The 16,695-nt window shown below is 46.3% G+C and overlaps 1 protein-coding gene across 3 annotated transcripts in view; it reads right to left on the bottom strand.

Annotated features, from left to right (window-relative positions):
- ift122 (intraflagellar transport 122 homolog (Chlamydomonas)) overlaps positions 1-16,695 on the bottom strand; it is a 78,417-nt gene that overhangs the window by 49,038 nt on the left and 12,684 nt on the right. For all 3 annotated transcript variants that reach the window (XM_063220649.1, XM_063220636.1, XM_063220643.1), the window contains 8 exons: positions 14,733-14,924; positions 13,057-13,195; positions 12,093-12,295; positions 9,421-9,558; positions 8,135-8,299; positions 4,598-4,795; positions 4,165-4,305; positions 2,504-2,557 (listed from right to left, as the gene is read on the bottom strand). In XM_063220649.1, the coding sequence (XP_063076719.1) occupies positions 2,504-2,557; positions 4,165-4,305; positions 4,598-4,795; positions 8,135-8,299; positions 9,421-9,558; positions 12,093-12,295; positions 13,057-13,195; positions 14,733-14,924 (1,230 nt within the window). The remainder of the gene's footprint in view (positions 1-2,503; positions 2,558-4,164; positions 4,306-4,597; positions 4,796-8,134; positions 8,300-9,420; positions 9,559-12,092; positions 12,296-13,056; positions 13,196-14,732; positions 14,925-16,695) is intronic.

The following is a 16,695-nucleotide window of genomic DNA, read 5'->3' on the forward strand; positions in this document are numbered from 1 at the left end:
TCACTAGCCATAATTTTCTTAACCATCATAGCAGCTTTAATTAATTATATAATAGGCTGTAGGCCCTATAATGTAGGCTAATATAATATAATATAGGCCTAATATAATATAATATAATATAATATAATATAATATAATATAATATAATATAATATAATATGCTATAGGGCAATTAGAATTGTTAGGCCTATTAACTGGTCCATGCATGCATGCTATGCAAAGAACAGATTTACTGATCTGAGGAATGGCATAGCCTATAGTATATTTAGGCTACCATGCAGAAACACCAAGCACAGTGTTGTGGAAGGGCACAAATGTAAGCTACACGAGAGCAAAATATTTTTGTCTTTAATCTGGAGGGACTTCTTCATATCATATAGGTCTATCTGTGGAGGTCGCCGTCCAAATTCATGCGCAAAGTAGATAGCCTAAAGTCATTGCCAAGTTGGCCGGTCCTCGGACATGGATGTGGAATAACACCTCTTCTGGAATATTTGCTTATAAAAGTATCCACTAGAAAGCACACACAGATGCGGTAACTACAGAAGGGGCTACGACTTCCTTTCATTCCGTTTAATAGTGAGTTGTTTAAAATACAAACGGGCGAGACGGGCACCTGCGAAGGGACATGCAATGGGATGCTTTTGTGCCGTCTGGAAGGCTACTACTGCGCGTTTTTTAAGAACGGTTTGACAGTCGGGAACAACAGCACAAGAAACATGGAGGAATATTAAGGTATGAAGACACAGGCAAATCAGAAAATAATTTAAACCAAACATTATTAATGCCGCACGTGTCCTTGTCTTATCACTGCGCTAATCAGTCTTGAGACTTTCACAAGAGTAAGACAGACTGACATGTTTTCCTCTCGCTTTGGTCATTTTAATGACCACTACTACTAAGTATTGTAGTAATGACAGATCGCAAAACAGGTCAGTTGAGATGAACTTCGCTACTTTATTTTCACGTGAAGGTTTCCAGTGACATTTCGAAGCGCACGCTGATGTCCCGGTAGCTCGCTGTCACTCCTCTTCGCAAGACTAGCTCTAGGCCTATCAGATTCCTGGCTTGCGTGAGACACAGGTGACACGTGACACAGGTGCTTCATGGGTATTGTAGGCTCGCGAAATCGCATTGTATTGCTTTTGTAGCAAAGACGGTCCGAAGAAAAAAACTACAAAATGCGGTGCCTCATCATTCAGAACAATAACGGACCCGCCAGAATGGCTAGTGAACCTTCGGTATCTACTAGCCAACGCCGACTTTCACCCGCATTTGGCTACCTGGCGTGTGTTAGTGTTAAGCCCTGATCCACACGCTAACACCACGGAGGTCTCATGGAGGTCGCATGGTATGCGCATGGCAGGGAAAGAAATAAGCGGCTCCTACTGTACTGTACGTGCATGTATTTCTTTAGTCCCTGCACAGTGGACTACGCCATGAACAAGTAACCATTTCAGAGATGACCTTTATGTCCAGACTTGAGACAGCAGCGGCGGCAGCAGCAGCTGGTCTTTGAACCCGTGGATAGGCATCAGGCATCAGGAGAACAGAGCTGCCTCAGTCTGCTCCTCTGCTGCTGTGATAATTACTGATGATAATGAGGCCGGGGTAATTTTCCACAAGTGGAAAAACAAGTGGGCTGATTTACTGTAACTGAGAGTTGTTTAGATACTTTTTTTTTTTTTGCTTTTGTTCTTTTTTTGTTTTTTAATCAAATTTGTATTACGGAAGCATGCGAGCCTTCCCATCCCGTAATTTGTCAGCCTGTAATCTTTTTCATTCAATAAAATTGATGCATCGTTCTGTAATGTATCTAAGTGTGTTTACTGAATGTGCAAGAGAAAGCTAATTTCCTGATGGTTGAGATTAAGGATTCGCTTTGAAAGCCTACTGTAACAATGGAGAAAGAGCTTTCAACCCAAGTCCAGGTCTGACGAGGTACCAAACACACCTCTTCTCTAAAACACCAGGGAGCCTCACCAAGCTCTCTACTGCTCAGATGACATGGGGGGGCCAAGCCAACTGGAATCCAAGCACAATGATTTGATCTTTGGATCCCAGCCTCCTCTAGGGGCAGGGCTGCCTAGAGCAGGGATGTCAAACTCAGGCCCAGGGGGCAAATATGGCCCATGGAGCCATTTTATTTGGCCCACGAGAACATTTGAAATGTGTATCATAGCTGGCCCATACACCATGGACAATATGACTTGAACACAAAATGTTGTGCCTTACAGGAGTGAAGATTGGGCCCAGGCCAGTGTACTGTACAAGTGCATCAATAGAGACGCCTCCCCCTCATATACAACAAACTACCTATATGACAGGAATGTGTTTGTGAAATCTCTCCAGATTAAATGTATTGAAGTATTTTAAGTATCTACTTGCTTTGCATGCACACTTTCTGTTCAGCCTGTGACTTCATCCGTGATTTTGATTTTGGCCCTCTCTGAATCTGAGTTTGACACCCCTGGCCTAGAGCATCCATAGGCTCCTGACTCACCTCAATGCTGTTGATGAGCTCCAGGTAGCGAAGGTCCCTCACTCTGATAAAAGCCTGTGGATGCAAATGACATGGGAAGAGTTAAAAAAAAAAAACAACATTTAGGTTCCAAACTACACAGCAAATATTTTAGGATTGAACTTTCAAAGTTTCCTTGGTTGATTAAAGTACCGGTATTTGATAATAAATCTGAGTATGGAACAGTGTGTGTGTGTGTGCAGAGACAAATGAGACACATTAAATTCAATGAAATGGAAATCAAGTCTTAAACCAATTGTGTTCCCTTGCTTGGAAGCCTTCCTCTCAATTACAGACACTTCTTTGTTTTGGAGCATGTGGACATTAGAGTTGGAGGTTGACAGGAAGTCGATCTGGTGTGTGTGTGACTACAATTTCAAGCTGATGGAGGGCAACACGAATCGAGTCATAACTGTCTGTGTTGGGCGTCTGGGAGTCTCCAGTCTTCTTGGTGTGCAGTCAGCACAAGGAGGCACAAGTCTTGGAATGCCAACACAGCACAGTCATGTGTGGGTCTATTGACTAACTCAACTTGACCACAACCTCAAAACCACCAATGTAAAAATGCAGGGATATTTTAGTTCATTCACGCCCCCTATCTCAAGATCTAACCTTCCCTCACCTGTTAGGATGAATTCTTAGGATGAATAGGATGAATTCTTTCTTTTTAAAATAAGGTAAGGTATGCACATTTGAAAAGGGCAGGTGCTACAAGCCCCTGATCCAAAACCCATAACTAAAACAACCAGACAGAGGAACAGCTTCTTCCCCAACGCCATCACTCTCCTGAGGGGCTGATAAGATGGGCCATCCCCACTGTGTGTACAGTGCATCTGCTTGTAATGTATCTTGTACACTAATCTTATATCTACTTTACCAGTATACAGAAAACATAGTTTACCATTTCCATGTATCTTTTAATGTATCTGTGTTGGATTTACCAGTACGCACTTTAAGTCTCCACACCATGTCTACAGTATGTCTCATGTATAGTAAAACTACATTGTACATGTAGTTGTACATGCACATGTTGCATTTGTATATAGTCTTGCTATTTTGTATTGCAGAACAGAGTATGGATCTATTACTGTTTATTATCCAACTGTACCTGTATCCTACTGTACACCACTACTGTACTGTATCATTTACAGAGAGTGAACACATTAAAAATTCCTTCTGCAACCAAGTATAGTTTCACGCCATTTGACTTCATGACTGGAATTTCAACTGACCTGACCCATATATATTCAACATGCCATTGTGTGATTCATAAAGGAACGATGTGCACCTGTGCATTTGAGATTAGCTCATGCATCACAGCCATACACATGCATGTGGAGCTACATACCGACATACGCAGCCATACAAACCCACAAACCCAGACACAGAGACACACACCGGGTCAGGGCTTCCCACAGCACTTCAAAGTTGAGGCAGCCACCTTGACAACAAACCCCACCCACCTTCATGTCATTTTTGAAAACTGAAGACTGCCACATTTCTCTGGTGCCGGTTAACACGCCGCCCATAATGTTCTGCTGAACACACAGAAAAAATACACACCCACACACACACGTACACGCACACACTCACACGCACACACCCACACACACACGTACACGCACACACTCACACGCACACACCTTTTTAGCTGTGTCGAAGTCCAGGCCTTCCAGGGCCTCGGTGGCCAGATCCCTCCAGTCGCTGTCCGTCACCCCCAGACAAGCGATCTGATAAGCCTCCTTAAACATACGCCTCTCCAGATACTGGTACATAGGAGCAGACTACAGAGAGAAGAGAGAGAGAGAAGGAAAGGTAGAGTTAGAGGTGAAGAGGAAGAGGTGCAGGAGAAAGAGCAAAGCAATCAATCACTTTTGGCAACCAAGCTCAGGAGTAAGAGCTCTCTCTTCCTCTCTCTCTCTCTCTCTCTCTCTCTCTCTCATAAACATCCACGCACGCACGCACAGAGACTTTCACAGCTGCCATTGAGTAGATGGCAGGCAGAAGGTAGAGGAACACACACACACGCGCGCACACACGTCACTCCACTCCACTCCACTCCACTCCACTCCATACCTGGGGCACCTCAACGGCAGCCATGGAGTACACGTGCAGGCAGAAGATCTTGGAGCCGTTGTAGCCCACCACGAAGCCCTGCAGCTTCTGCTGGTGCACGGGGAAGTTGCTGGCCTTGATGTTCAGATAGCCGTTCCCTGAGAAGCACAGCATGTCCTCACACTGGGTGTTCCACGCAACGCTGTTGGCATTGGGCTCCTGGGGGAGGTGACACGACAAGATCCAAGATTTATTTTATTACATCTCATCATAGGTGTCCAATACAGTAAAATCCTTTGTGTTTTGTCCCCTAAAAAGATAAATAAATGAAATGTGTGTGTGGCACCAAGACAAAGGTAGCCCAGTAAACCAGTGCCACCCACTGGATGCCGACATTTTTCGGCTGCGAGTGGTCTAGCCTCGGATTGGTCGAACATTTTGAACACATTGCCCTGAGTCTGGCAAACCAATCACAACGCAGATATTTGTTTTGAATGTGTTTTAAGTCAAAGCGGGCAGGTTTTTGAGGGAGTGACGACGAAGCTTGCAACGTTGGGAAAGCACATGAACAACAAAGATCGCTGATTGGTCAGAGCGCCGGCCTATAGGCACAGGAAAGGTTTGAAAAACAACAACAATCTTCAGATGTATCGTTCATCGGGGCCAGACTAAATTACACATCCAGTCTCACATTTAGGCTGGTTTATCAGGCTAAGACAAAGGCCATTCGTACAGCAGCGCTTTTCATATAAGGAGGCAGTTCATCATGCTTCACAAACAAGCTAAACTTTAAAGAATAAGAGTACAGCAGATCAGAATAAAAATTAAATATGAAGAATACACGAAAGGGTTAAGACAAGTTTATACATAGATAATGTCACATCAAATGTGATTCACAAACATCATTCAAAAGATAATTATTTTTACAATAAAAAAATAAAAGCTGACCCTGAAATAAGAATTCAAAAGTCAAAAATGAAAGGATAAAATCAAAAGGAGTAAGCAAATAAGTAAGTTAATCATTAAAGTAAGCCACCTGAGAACAGCACCAGAGATAGTGATGGTGGAGGGGAGAGAGCGCAAGAGAGAGCATGAGAGAGAGTGTGCGCACGCGTGCGCGCGCGAGAGAGAGAGAGAGAGAGAGAGAGAGAGAGAGAGAGAGAGAGAGAGAAAGAAAGAAAGGAAGAAAGAGACAGAGACAGAGAAAGAGAGAGAGAGAGAGAGAGAGAGAGAGAGAGAGAGAGAGAGAGACAGAGAGAGAAAGAGAAAGAGATGATTAGAGGAAAAGTTGATGTGATGGATGGCCATAGGGAGGCAGATAGTGAAACAAGCGAGACAAGAAAATAAAAGTTTGATAGAGTGATAGATGTAAAGAGAGAGAGAGATCGAGACAGAAAGAGAGGATGGGAGAGAGGGGGGGTGAGTGAGTGAGAGAGAGAGAGAGAGAGGAGGTAGAGAGAAAGAGAGGGAGGGGAGTCATGTCAGTCATGTCTCATACTGTAACGTCTCCTCCCTGTGGAGAGCAGCATATGCTGAGAGGTCTGAGAATGATCCCTGTAAAGTCTGTTTCCCTACATGCGCGCACACACACACACACACACACACACACACACACACACACACACACACACACACACACACACACACACACACACACACACACACACACACACACACACACACACACACACACACACACACACACACACACACACACACACACACACACACACAGACGCACACACACATATCAGAGACAGTGGCAGCATAGCAGGACCGATGACAGCAGACAACTGCACTCCGGCACACACACACAGACATGTACCCACGTGGTCACGGACAAACAGACACACAGACACACACACGCACACACACACAGGTACGGTGTTCCAAGTAATGACCTCCCATGAATATTTGACAGTCTCCAGCTGCACAGGGCTGCTCGGGGGACCCTCCCCTCATAGATAATTCACATGCCAGCTGATTAATGAGCCATATTGTGATGATAATAAATGACTAGTTTGGATTTTTTTATGCTCGATGTTTTTTACAACGTGAAGGAGGAGGGGAAAAAACATGTCAGCCTTCAGTGACAACACACCTCACTGACAAAACCATCTTGTCAGATCATAGATCATATATCATGTACTTTTATACAGCGATCAACCTGGTCCTGCTTTGCTGTGCTTCACCTTTTGTTGTTTTGCTCAATATTGCTGAATTTGCGTATTCATTAATATGTATATGCTACAAATGTCACATTGCCTTACCAAGGGAAAGTTGGTCAGAACAAGACATTTAAATCCATAGTTTTCTTACAAAGAGGCTCTGATGATCTGTCCTGATTGTGGGGAATCAGGAACTAAAGAAAATGAAGAAACTCAAAAGAACTCAAGCTTCAACTGAAGAGTCAAAAGAGTCCAAAGGCCAGCGCTGCACATCAGTTCCACCAAAGTGCAGAAACATAGCCTGGGAAATCCCATGCTGCTTTGCACAATCGTTCCGATGTGAAAGATACATGTGATTAGGTATGGTGGTAACCAGGCAACTGCCAAAATTCCATTCCATTGTTTTCAATAAAACCCAGTACACCGCCATTGTTTGCCCATGTGGCTGTTGATTACAATTGAGCTCTGTTGTTGTTGGAGCCGCTTGTTAAAGCCATTGTTGAATCCACCTGCTTCTACGCTTGTTTGTGTGATCCGACGTTGCTCCGCAATGCTTTCAGAACTGATGAGCACATAGTTGCTCAATTCCGCAACCCGCCTCCAATGGATGCGTGAGGTAATGCAATTTTTGAATGTGCAATTTTGACGTCACTGTTTTACATATTGCACTTTTTGGATTCCTAAAATCCATATCCCCCACCTCTATGTCTGCCTGACCTGGACATCGATGTCAAAGACCAGGCAGATGTTTACTACACTGGAATCCCAGGGCTACTAACACACATCCACCTTCCTCCAGGCCCCCCATCCCCCCTGGGCAACAAGCTAAGTACAGGCTGGATCCCTGACCTCGAAGAGCTGGAAGAGCAGCAGAACCCCAATCTGACTACCTGTTTTATTGCACTTTCCTGAGGGAGAGGTTGGGGTTTCCAACTACCGAGTTTCAAAAGATTGAGTCACTTGAGTTTAGACTGAAAATAGTTTTCATTACACCTCATTTATCTTGTGACAAAGCCTTATAGTCCAAATGTGTCCCGTTTCAAAGATATTGCCAAATCTGCAGTAACTACAATATCCAACCTAATACCAAGGCTTTCTCAGTTTCAATGTTGGCATAGTTATAGTTACTGCACTTTGGCTTTGTAGGGCGGCAGCATAGTGACTAAGCTCATACTGCCCACATCCCCCATCACCACACCCCCTGTAGACAACACCCGAGTCTGGGTCCCTGACCTGAAAGACCAGCTCCTTGGTGTGGATGTTGCAGACCAGACTGGACACCTAAGTCTAATAACACTACCTTCCATCCCCACACTTGGCAGGGAGCCATAGCGACTGGACTCCTATTCCCCCTCACCCCACCCCCCTGAGCACCACCTGGGTCCCTGACCTGGAAGAGCAGCTCCTTGGTGTGGATGTCATAGACCAGGCAGGTGTTGTGCTCGTCCACCACGGCCAGCTTGCTGCGGGAGGCGCTCATGTCCAGACAGCGGACTGAGGTGTTCTGCTTCAGCAGTGTGATGGCAAACGGGTTGTCCACGAAGATCTTCAGGATCTGGAAATGCACGCACGAACATGCACATGCATGCATTAACACAAATGCATACAGAACATGCATACACCTACATGCACAAGCACAAACTCACTCACACACAAGCTTAGACACACACAGTCACACAGTCATACACGTGCACGCATGCACACACACACACACACACACACACAAACACACACACACACACACACACACACACACACACACACACACACACACACACACACACACACACACACACACACACACACACACACACACACACACACACACACACACACACACACACACACACACAAACACAAACGACGACAGCCAGTTTGCACAAACAGAAACACTCCTGGAAGTAGGACACCCTACTTAGGAGAAGAGTTGAGCTGAGCTGCGGAGGAGAAATGACTGCTCTACTCTCTCTTCCTCCTCCAGTCCCACAGACTCAGCAAATCATCATGTCTGCTGGAGCATCTGCTGCAATGCGTTGTCTGTGAGAGACGTGCGCCAAGCCCCCCCCCCCCCCCCCCCCCCCCCCCCCCCCCCCAAAAAAAACTGTCCCAACAATGAGTCTTATAATTGCTATAGTAAGACATTCATGCTGACGGAAAAGCTGGAAATGAATTCCAGATGCTGTGTAACTGTGTGTGAGTGAATGGAACTGTAGTTTATGAATGCCGGTCAAAGATCCATCATTATTATGCACATAGGGTGGAGCTTAGAGTTCCATGAACAGGAACATGGGAAATGAACTGTAGTTCACTATGTATTGTAGAGAGCGATCTACCTGTACCATTTTATTCCTTACATGAAGCATTATGTAATTTAACAAGTAGACATTTTGGATTCAGACATTGTACTTAGTCCAAACAGACTCTCTTCCTCATTATTATGCTGTGTGGGTGGAGCTTGAAAAGGGATCCTACGTCATGCCCCTCCATGGGACCCAAAGAAAAAACAATCAATGAGAGTCAATGGGGATGGAGAGACCTTGTTTGGGACTCCCATTCATTGCTTTTTCCATCTTTGGTTCCCGTGGAAGGGTAGGGCTTGGGCTCTCTCCATATAAAGAGCATTGGCTGCAGGATATTTGCAAATCAAGAGTCATAGTGCACGAACACAGAACTCACCGAGCCGTTCTTCAGGCCGACCAGAAGCCCCTCCCTCCCCGGCGGGCCGCCAATCACTTTGATGTAGCGAATCAGAGACTCCATCAGCCACTCCCTCTCCTTCACGTTGGTGAAGGACAGACACTGCAGCCTCTTCTCCTGAGGGTCACACCAAGGTCAAGACAGGTCACATTTATTGACAAGGCACTATAAAATCAAAAACAGCTTTAGTAACGTCAATATTGGGAAAAAATAATAATTGGACAAACAAAAAGGATAGACTAAGATGCACTACATGTCTACGGGTAAAATAATAAGACAATCACGTTTCATGGGACGCCAGGAGCATAATAATAATTATAATGGGTTTATAAGGTGAGACAGCACAAAACCAAACAGCCATTAGACTCCTCTTCAGCAAACATCCCAGTCCCTGGGGCGGGCGAGACACACCGAGCCCACCCCACCAAAAGCCTGATGGGGTCTGACAGGGGGGTATGGCTCAGTTCAGCTCTAATGTGTGGAAGAAGGTGATTTGGGGCCAGACACTAGACTCGTCTGCAAATAGTGTTTGTGCAATCACTAAAGCATTTAGCAGTCGCCACCAACCACAACCAAGAAAATAGCCCTGCAGCAAAACATCTCCTCTCTCACTCTCTCTTTATTCTCTGCTGCTCGCAGTCATTAAAACAGAATACACATGAGCAGATACACACACTCGCATACTGTACACATACAGTACATACTGTATTGTACACAATGCGCACAAACACACATACACACTGCGTACACACACACACACACCTACACACTCTTACAACCACCCTCCCAACCACCCACACATGCATGCACACACAAACACACACACACACACACACACACACACACACACACACACACACACACACACACACACACACACACACACACACACACACACACACACACACACACACACACACACACACACAACGTGGTGTGGTGTGGTGAGTTCTGATGGGAAACAGACGGGACAGACCCTTAGCTTGTGTAGGAAACGCAAAACATCTGCCATGCAGCAGCAGCAAGAGCGATTTACAGAGGGCTCAGCACGCTGCTCAACATGTCCCAGGGATCTCCACCCTCACAGACACACACGCACCGCTATCTAAAGCCCCCTGTCAGAGGAGACGCTCTCTGATCTGATGACGGCTGTCTTTTTTACGCATACCTCGCCATGTGAAAATCTAGACTGTGCTTTGATAAACCATCACCGGCTGTGATTTGTGTAGATAGTGACACAGATGTGTGCGTTCTGCAGACTAAAAGGCCAATTTGTAGCCAAGTGGGACTAGATAAAAGTTTGACACAAATGAGAGAAAATATTTCCTGTGAAGTCTTGCGTACTGTATACAAGAAAACTTGAAATTGCACACTTTTTTTCACGTGACTGTATGCTGATTGGATCGCAATGCAACTTGCGTACACGTCGACATAAGACACCACATGTTCTATTCTAAAACACTTTTTTTGTTGCTGCTGGCACAGGACTGAAAAAGCCCTTAGCATCACAACATCTGTCAACAACTTTTTTTCCCTCTGCCTTTTTTGCCACATTTCCTGTCAAGAAACACTTGTCGCCTTAACTATAAATTGGCCTTAAGAGAAAACACACACAAAAACGGAGGGGCTGAAAGCCAGTGCTGTTAATGTAACAGATTCTGCACTAAGGCCCCCCTCTGGCTGAGGCGGCTGTGCCAAAGATGGTGGATAAGTGTGCCAAGACTCGTCATGATAGGGCCTCTTCCTGGAAGCACAATATGCCTCTAAGCTGACGACCCAGCCATGAGGCAAGCAGGCACACAACCGTCAATTGAACGGGACTATTGAACGGGACAGACAGGCACGTGGGGAATTGCATATGGGGATGAGATCATGCTGAGAGGACCTCAATGCTCAAACATACAATCCAATACAATCAATTACATACTGGATAAAAGTAATGGGGACGGAACATTAGTGATAGGGGTTTGCACCGTCGGGGTCTGTAAGGGATGGACATCCCAGTTTGTAAATTTATTGAGACCTTTCTCTGCCTTTACATGGATTCACTGGATTTACATACACCACTGGACTAATTGTTTACTGCATTGTGATCCACTGATTGTACGGCTGTCCGCAACAAGCAACACATTCCTACCCACTGTTCATCTGTACCTGTTGGAGTGAGTATTGCAACACTATAGCCTACTTTGGTGGCTGAAGCGCAACACCCTCAAAGATCAATCGCTAGTGAAGGACTGTGTAGAGCTATACTCGTGTCTGTGCCTCGCTTGGTTCACAAGACCTTTGTTATGATATCTCTGAAGTATGGAATTTTTTCGAGCTTGTTTATTGCTGAAACCCAACCGATTACTAAGATATTTCAATTTGGCCCCAGCAGTTAGCATTGGCAGCTTATTTCGCTAAAAAGCTCAAAACAAGCTAACTCTGTAATGCTGCTGCATTTCCCAGAATGGCTCATCACTGGACACATTGTGTGGCATGCCCATTCAATGGTAAAACTTTCATTTTATGCCGGAACTATCCTTTAACCTGGAAAAGAGCAAGTTGAATCTGACTGAGTATGAGTATGGGTGTGGGATGTTCACTTTTCTGCCAGTCTGTCAGTCTTCTATCTGGCCATCCACCCATCCATCCATCCATCCACTGACCTGGCAGAGGATGATGTGTCGTGAGCAGACCACCAGCAGGTTGCACTCGAAGCGTCGGCTGATCTTCTCCTTGACGCGGTAGTGCATGTCAGACGAGTCGTCCGTGTAGCACTCGTAGATGAGGATCTTCTCGGGCAGCTGGATGGCCAGGCGGTTCCTGTAGATGGCGATCTTCTTCACCAGCTCTCTGCACTTGATGCGCACTAGACAGAGAAACCAAGTCGACCCGCAGAAACAGTAAAGGGAGATATTCAGTATGAGACAACAGCAATCAGAGATGGCAAACTGGATCCCTGGCCAATGCTACGTAGATGCATATGGTGTAATGTGTTTTTGGCGCACCCTGTAGATGATCCAAAATACTTCGGTTGGACAGACAGGGTCACTGCAATACATGGTCCAACTCCCTCCAGGTTATCTAACTAAATTAGACATATGCATTTTTTTTTACAATATTGCTTTTCCAAAACGATTAGAATGCTTGTGATCAGGGCATGAAGGGAACTTGAGGACATTATCATTTTAAAATCATTAAATAGTTTGAAGTAGTTCCAGACTTCATTGGTAGTATCAGCTTTGAAAACGAGGCATTGAGAACTTTGAAAGAGTACAAATCATTACTCCAAATTTGCTTAATGTGATTACTGCCCATAGAGGATGGAATGAGCGAATTCACGGGTGCCTTTCACCTCGTTCCAAGCTGATGAATCGCAGAAACGATTTTGGAAACATTATTTAAGGCTGAAAAGGCTGCTCAGACTTGCTTTAGAATGGGCACTGACCTGCTAATTTGCTGTCTGAAATGTCTGATGCCTTGCATCTCATTAAATCAAATTGCTATGGATGCACATTATGAGGATGTGAATGAGCTGAATGGAAGCTTGACTACTGTCAGACGGGAGAGAAGAGGAGCCTCTCTGTGTGTGCTTGAGTACGGTGGCCTAGCGGGGTCAGTGGTTCGCACCTTTCTGCTCGGTGATGAGGTGCTGAACGATGACGTCGGTCATGCTGTCTCGGAAGGCGTAGCGGTCCTTATAGAGGCCATGCACCGTGCTGAAGATCAGCTGGAAGAAGGCAATCGTGCCATCCTGACAACCCACCACCTGCACACACACACACACACACACACACGCGCACGCGCACACGCACACGCACACACACACGCGCGCGCACACACACACACACACACACACACACACACACACACACACACACACACACACACACACACACACACACACACACACAGAGTTTATCTCCGATTTCTCAGATGAATGCCTCTTGAAATTCATGCAACTGCACTTAATTATTCAGAGATTCTACTTCTGTTCTGACACTTCTGTCATCCCGTCAACAGACTGTTCTCAGCAGACCTGCGTAACGTTCAGACTTCTGCAGAGCCGAGGAGGGACGCGTCTCTCACGTCAGTCAGGCAGCAGCAGCGGTGCAGTGCCTCTTTCCAGCACAGAGCATCTCTAATCTCACACACTTGTCTCTCATCTTAATATCTCCCATCTCCTCCCCTCTCCTCTCCTCTCCTCCCTTCTCCTCTCCTCCCTTCTCCTCCCCCCTTCTCTTTCACAGCTTGCCACCCCATATTCAGCACTCATTCTGCAACGGTGTAAAATCTCTCACCCACCGATGCCTCCTCCTAAATCACCCATGATTCCCTGACATGTCCACTGCTAAATATAGGAGCAGTGCATCTGGAAGCTTCTGTGCTCCTCGCCGCTTTCTCATGGATCAGCTGAGAGGTGTAAATAATGTGACAAGCGGGGTGTGAGACCACTTTTTAAAGGGAACGAGGAAAAAAACAACAGCCTCGAACACAGCACAAACACAAGGCAGAAAGGCAGGTACAGACTTGAAGGCCCCTGCAAAATAAATAAACTATCCCTTCACTGTAAACGAATAAATAAACTATCTCTTGACTGCAAATAAATAAACGCTCCTATTGTGTAAAGAAAGATTAAGTGTTTTTCTTATACAATATAAATTTGTCCAATATTGTCTCAGTGAAACATCAATTTTGTAACTGGGTGAAATGCATTGTGCAATGTCTGTTTTGGTAGGTCAACCTCACTGCTGTAACTACTAATATGCAAAACACCTACAGTATGTGGCACACAACAGTTTGCAACCACTTTGACTAAATAATTATCTGTGGTAAACTGCATGGTGGGTGGATGTGTGATTTTGGTAAGAAGGCTAACTAGGCACTGTAGGTAGGTTTTCGAATGCACCATGCTGTTGAACTGCAGGTCTGGCTGGATGGAGGAGGTCCACACCCATTTTACGCAAAAGATTATCCATGAAGTTACTTACACAATAAAAATAAACCACAGGTTGGGAGGATGGGTGTGTAGGGATTTCAGCAAGAGAAACGGTGCTATTTGCGCCTACTTGAAAATAAATAGAAAGTGAATAAGTGAGAACCCAAAAAAACAAACAATTGAAACAATCGAAGAAGGATATAGAGTACTCTCATATGTCATGCCATAGAATAAGCTCCTTGCTATAGTGGCTAGCCAAGTTATACCAGCATTTGGCCAGTTGACAGGTGGCAACATCAAGCCCTGTTAGGTAGGTGTGCAGATCAGGAAGTACAGTAGAAAAGTACTGTACATCTACTGTACGCACCACATAGTTGGAGTCGGGCTTGACGCGGCAGGTCCAAACCCAGGAGTTCTGTTCGCTGATGGGCCCCAGGCGCACGCCGTCCTTGGTGTAGAGGGAGGCCTGCTTGTCCGAGCCCCCCATCACGATGTACTCGCCCTTGGAGAAGTAGCTGACGCAGCACGGGTCATAGTTCAGCTGCCGGTCCTTCCCAATCTAGTGGGGGGTGAGACAGGGGACAAAATGGAGGACGAGGTGAGACGGGGGTGAGACATAGGGGGGTTAGATGGAAGTTTGAGGGTGCGATGGGAGAATGGGGAGGTGGGGATGGGGTGAAGAGGTAGAGGGTTCAAGGGGAGGAGGAAGATGGTGACATTGGAGGAGGAGGTGGAGGGGCAGAGGGGGATGGGAGGATTGACAGAGGGAGGGTTGAGGAGAGAGAAAGCAGATGAGAGGAGGAAGAAGGGCTGAGTGAGTAAATGACCAAGTGAAGTGTGGGAACTAGCACAACCAGAGCGAGCCCAAACCCTCACCCTCACCCTCACCCTCACCCACACCCAGGGCCCCGCTACAGCAGAGAAAGAGTGCAGAGGGCAGGACAGTTAGGAGACGCTTAAAGGGCCTCCTTCAGAGCTGAAGCCAAGAGGCACTCAGAGAGAGGAGAGGAGAGGAGAGGAGAGGAGAGGAGAGGAGAGGAGAGGAGAGGAGAGAAGAGCAGGGGGGGCAGGGGGGAGGAAAGGAGAGAGGAGAAGAGAGGAGAGGGGAGGAGAAGAGAAGAGAAGAGAAGAAAAGAGAAGAGAAGAGAAGAGAAGAGAAGAGAAGAGAAGAGATGAGAAGAGGAGAGAGAGAGAGAGAGGAGGGGGAGGAGAGGAGAGGAGAGGAGAGGAGTGGAGAGGAGAGGAGAGGAGAGGAGAGGGGGCGGGAGAGGATGGGACACAGAGCAGAACTTGGGATCCCGTCTAACACTGGAGGAGACAAGCCCTCCTTTAGATCAAAGCTGTACAAGCATCCATTTAGCCGTCCCAGGAGCCGCTTGGGGCCTGTCCAGAAGACAGAAAGGTGAAGAACAGAAAAGAAAAAAAAATGTTAAAAAGCGGAGATCATAGCTCTAAATGGGTTCCATTGTGTGGAGGCTCTCAACTCAAGGTCTGTTTGCACAAGTTTTTATGTCTTCTGCTGGAGCTGCCCACCATTGCATCTGGTTCTCCTCAGTGGAGCAGCACGGCTACGGCTGACAGTACTGCACAACCCCCCTCCCATCCCCATACACCCCCCACCCCGAAAATAAAACCACTTCGGACAACAATCCTTTCCCCCAAACTCCTTAGTTTTTTTCCCCCCGCAGAAAAACTATTCATAGTGCACTAATCAAAACCGTCTGGAAAGTGAGGAGAGGCAGAAGAGGTTTGGTGAAGTGGAACTGAGGTGGTGGTGGTGGTTGCTGGGATAGCGCAGTAGTAGGCCTGGGCTTTCCACAGAATCCTAATGAGCTGCATATTTACCCATGTAATTACTACATCTCCCATGAATCCCTTGGGGGCAAGCAACTGCAGCACCGCATAGCACAGTCGCAGGCACAACGCATAGGTTCCCCACGACACTCCTGGTAAGCCTAACCAGCAGGAATTCTTCAGATGTCTGAGATGGTTTCACAGTGGCACCAACAACACCCCCACCACCACTCCACACTCTTTTACAGCAACAAATACAGCTAATGATTTATTTGTGTGTTTTTTTCTCACAGTTGCTATGACTACATCATGGGACAATGCGTGAAGAGGTGGGGGTGAGGCCACGACAGAGCTGAGCCCCCTCCTCCTCTCCCCCCCTCCTCTCTCTATTCATCTGGAGGTTGAACCTGTGATCCCCAGCTCCTGAGGCACAGGGGCCTTGCTAATCAGCAGCTGGCCCATCTCATTTGATCATAATTAAGGCTTTGCATGCTCAACATCAGCCACAATATCGGCACGAGCGGGAAGAGTGGACA

Source organism: Engraulis encrasicolus, chromosome 2 (genome assembly GCF_034702125.1).
Source record: "Engraulis encrasicolus isolate BLACKSEA-1 chromosome 2, IST_EnEncr_1.0, whole genome shotgun sequence".
Taxonomy (NCBI): Eukaryota; Metazoa; Chordata; class Actinopteri; order Clupeiformes; family Engraulidae; genus Engraulis; species Engraulis encrasicolus.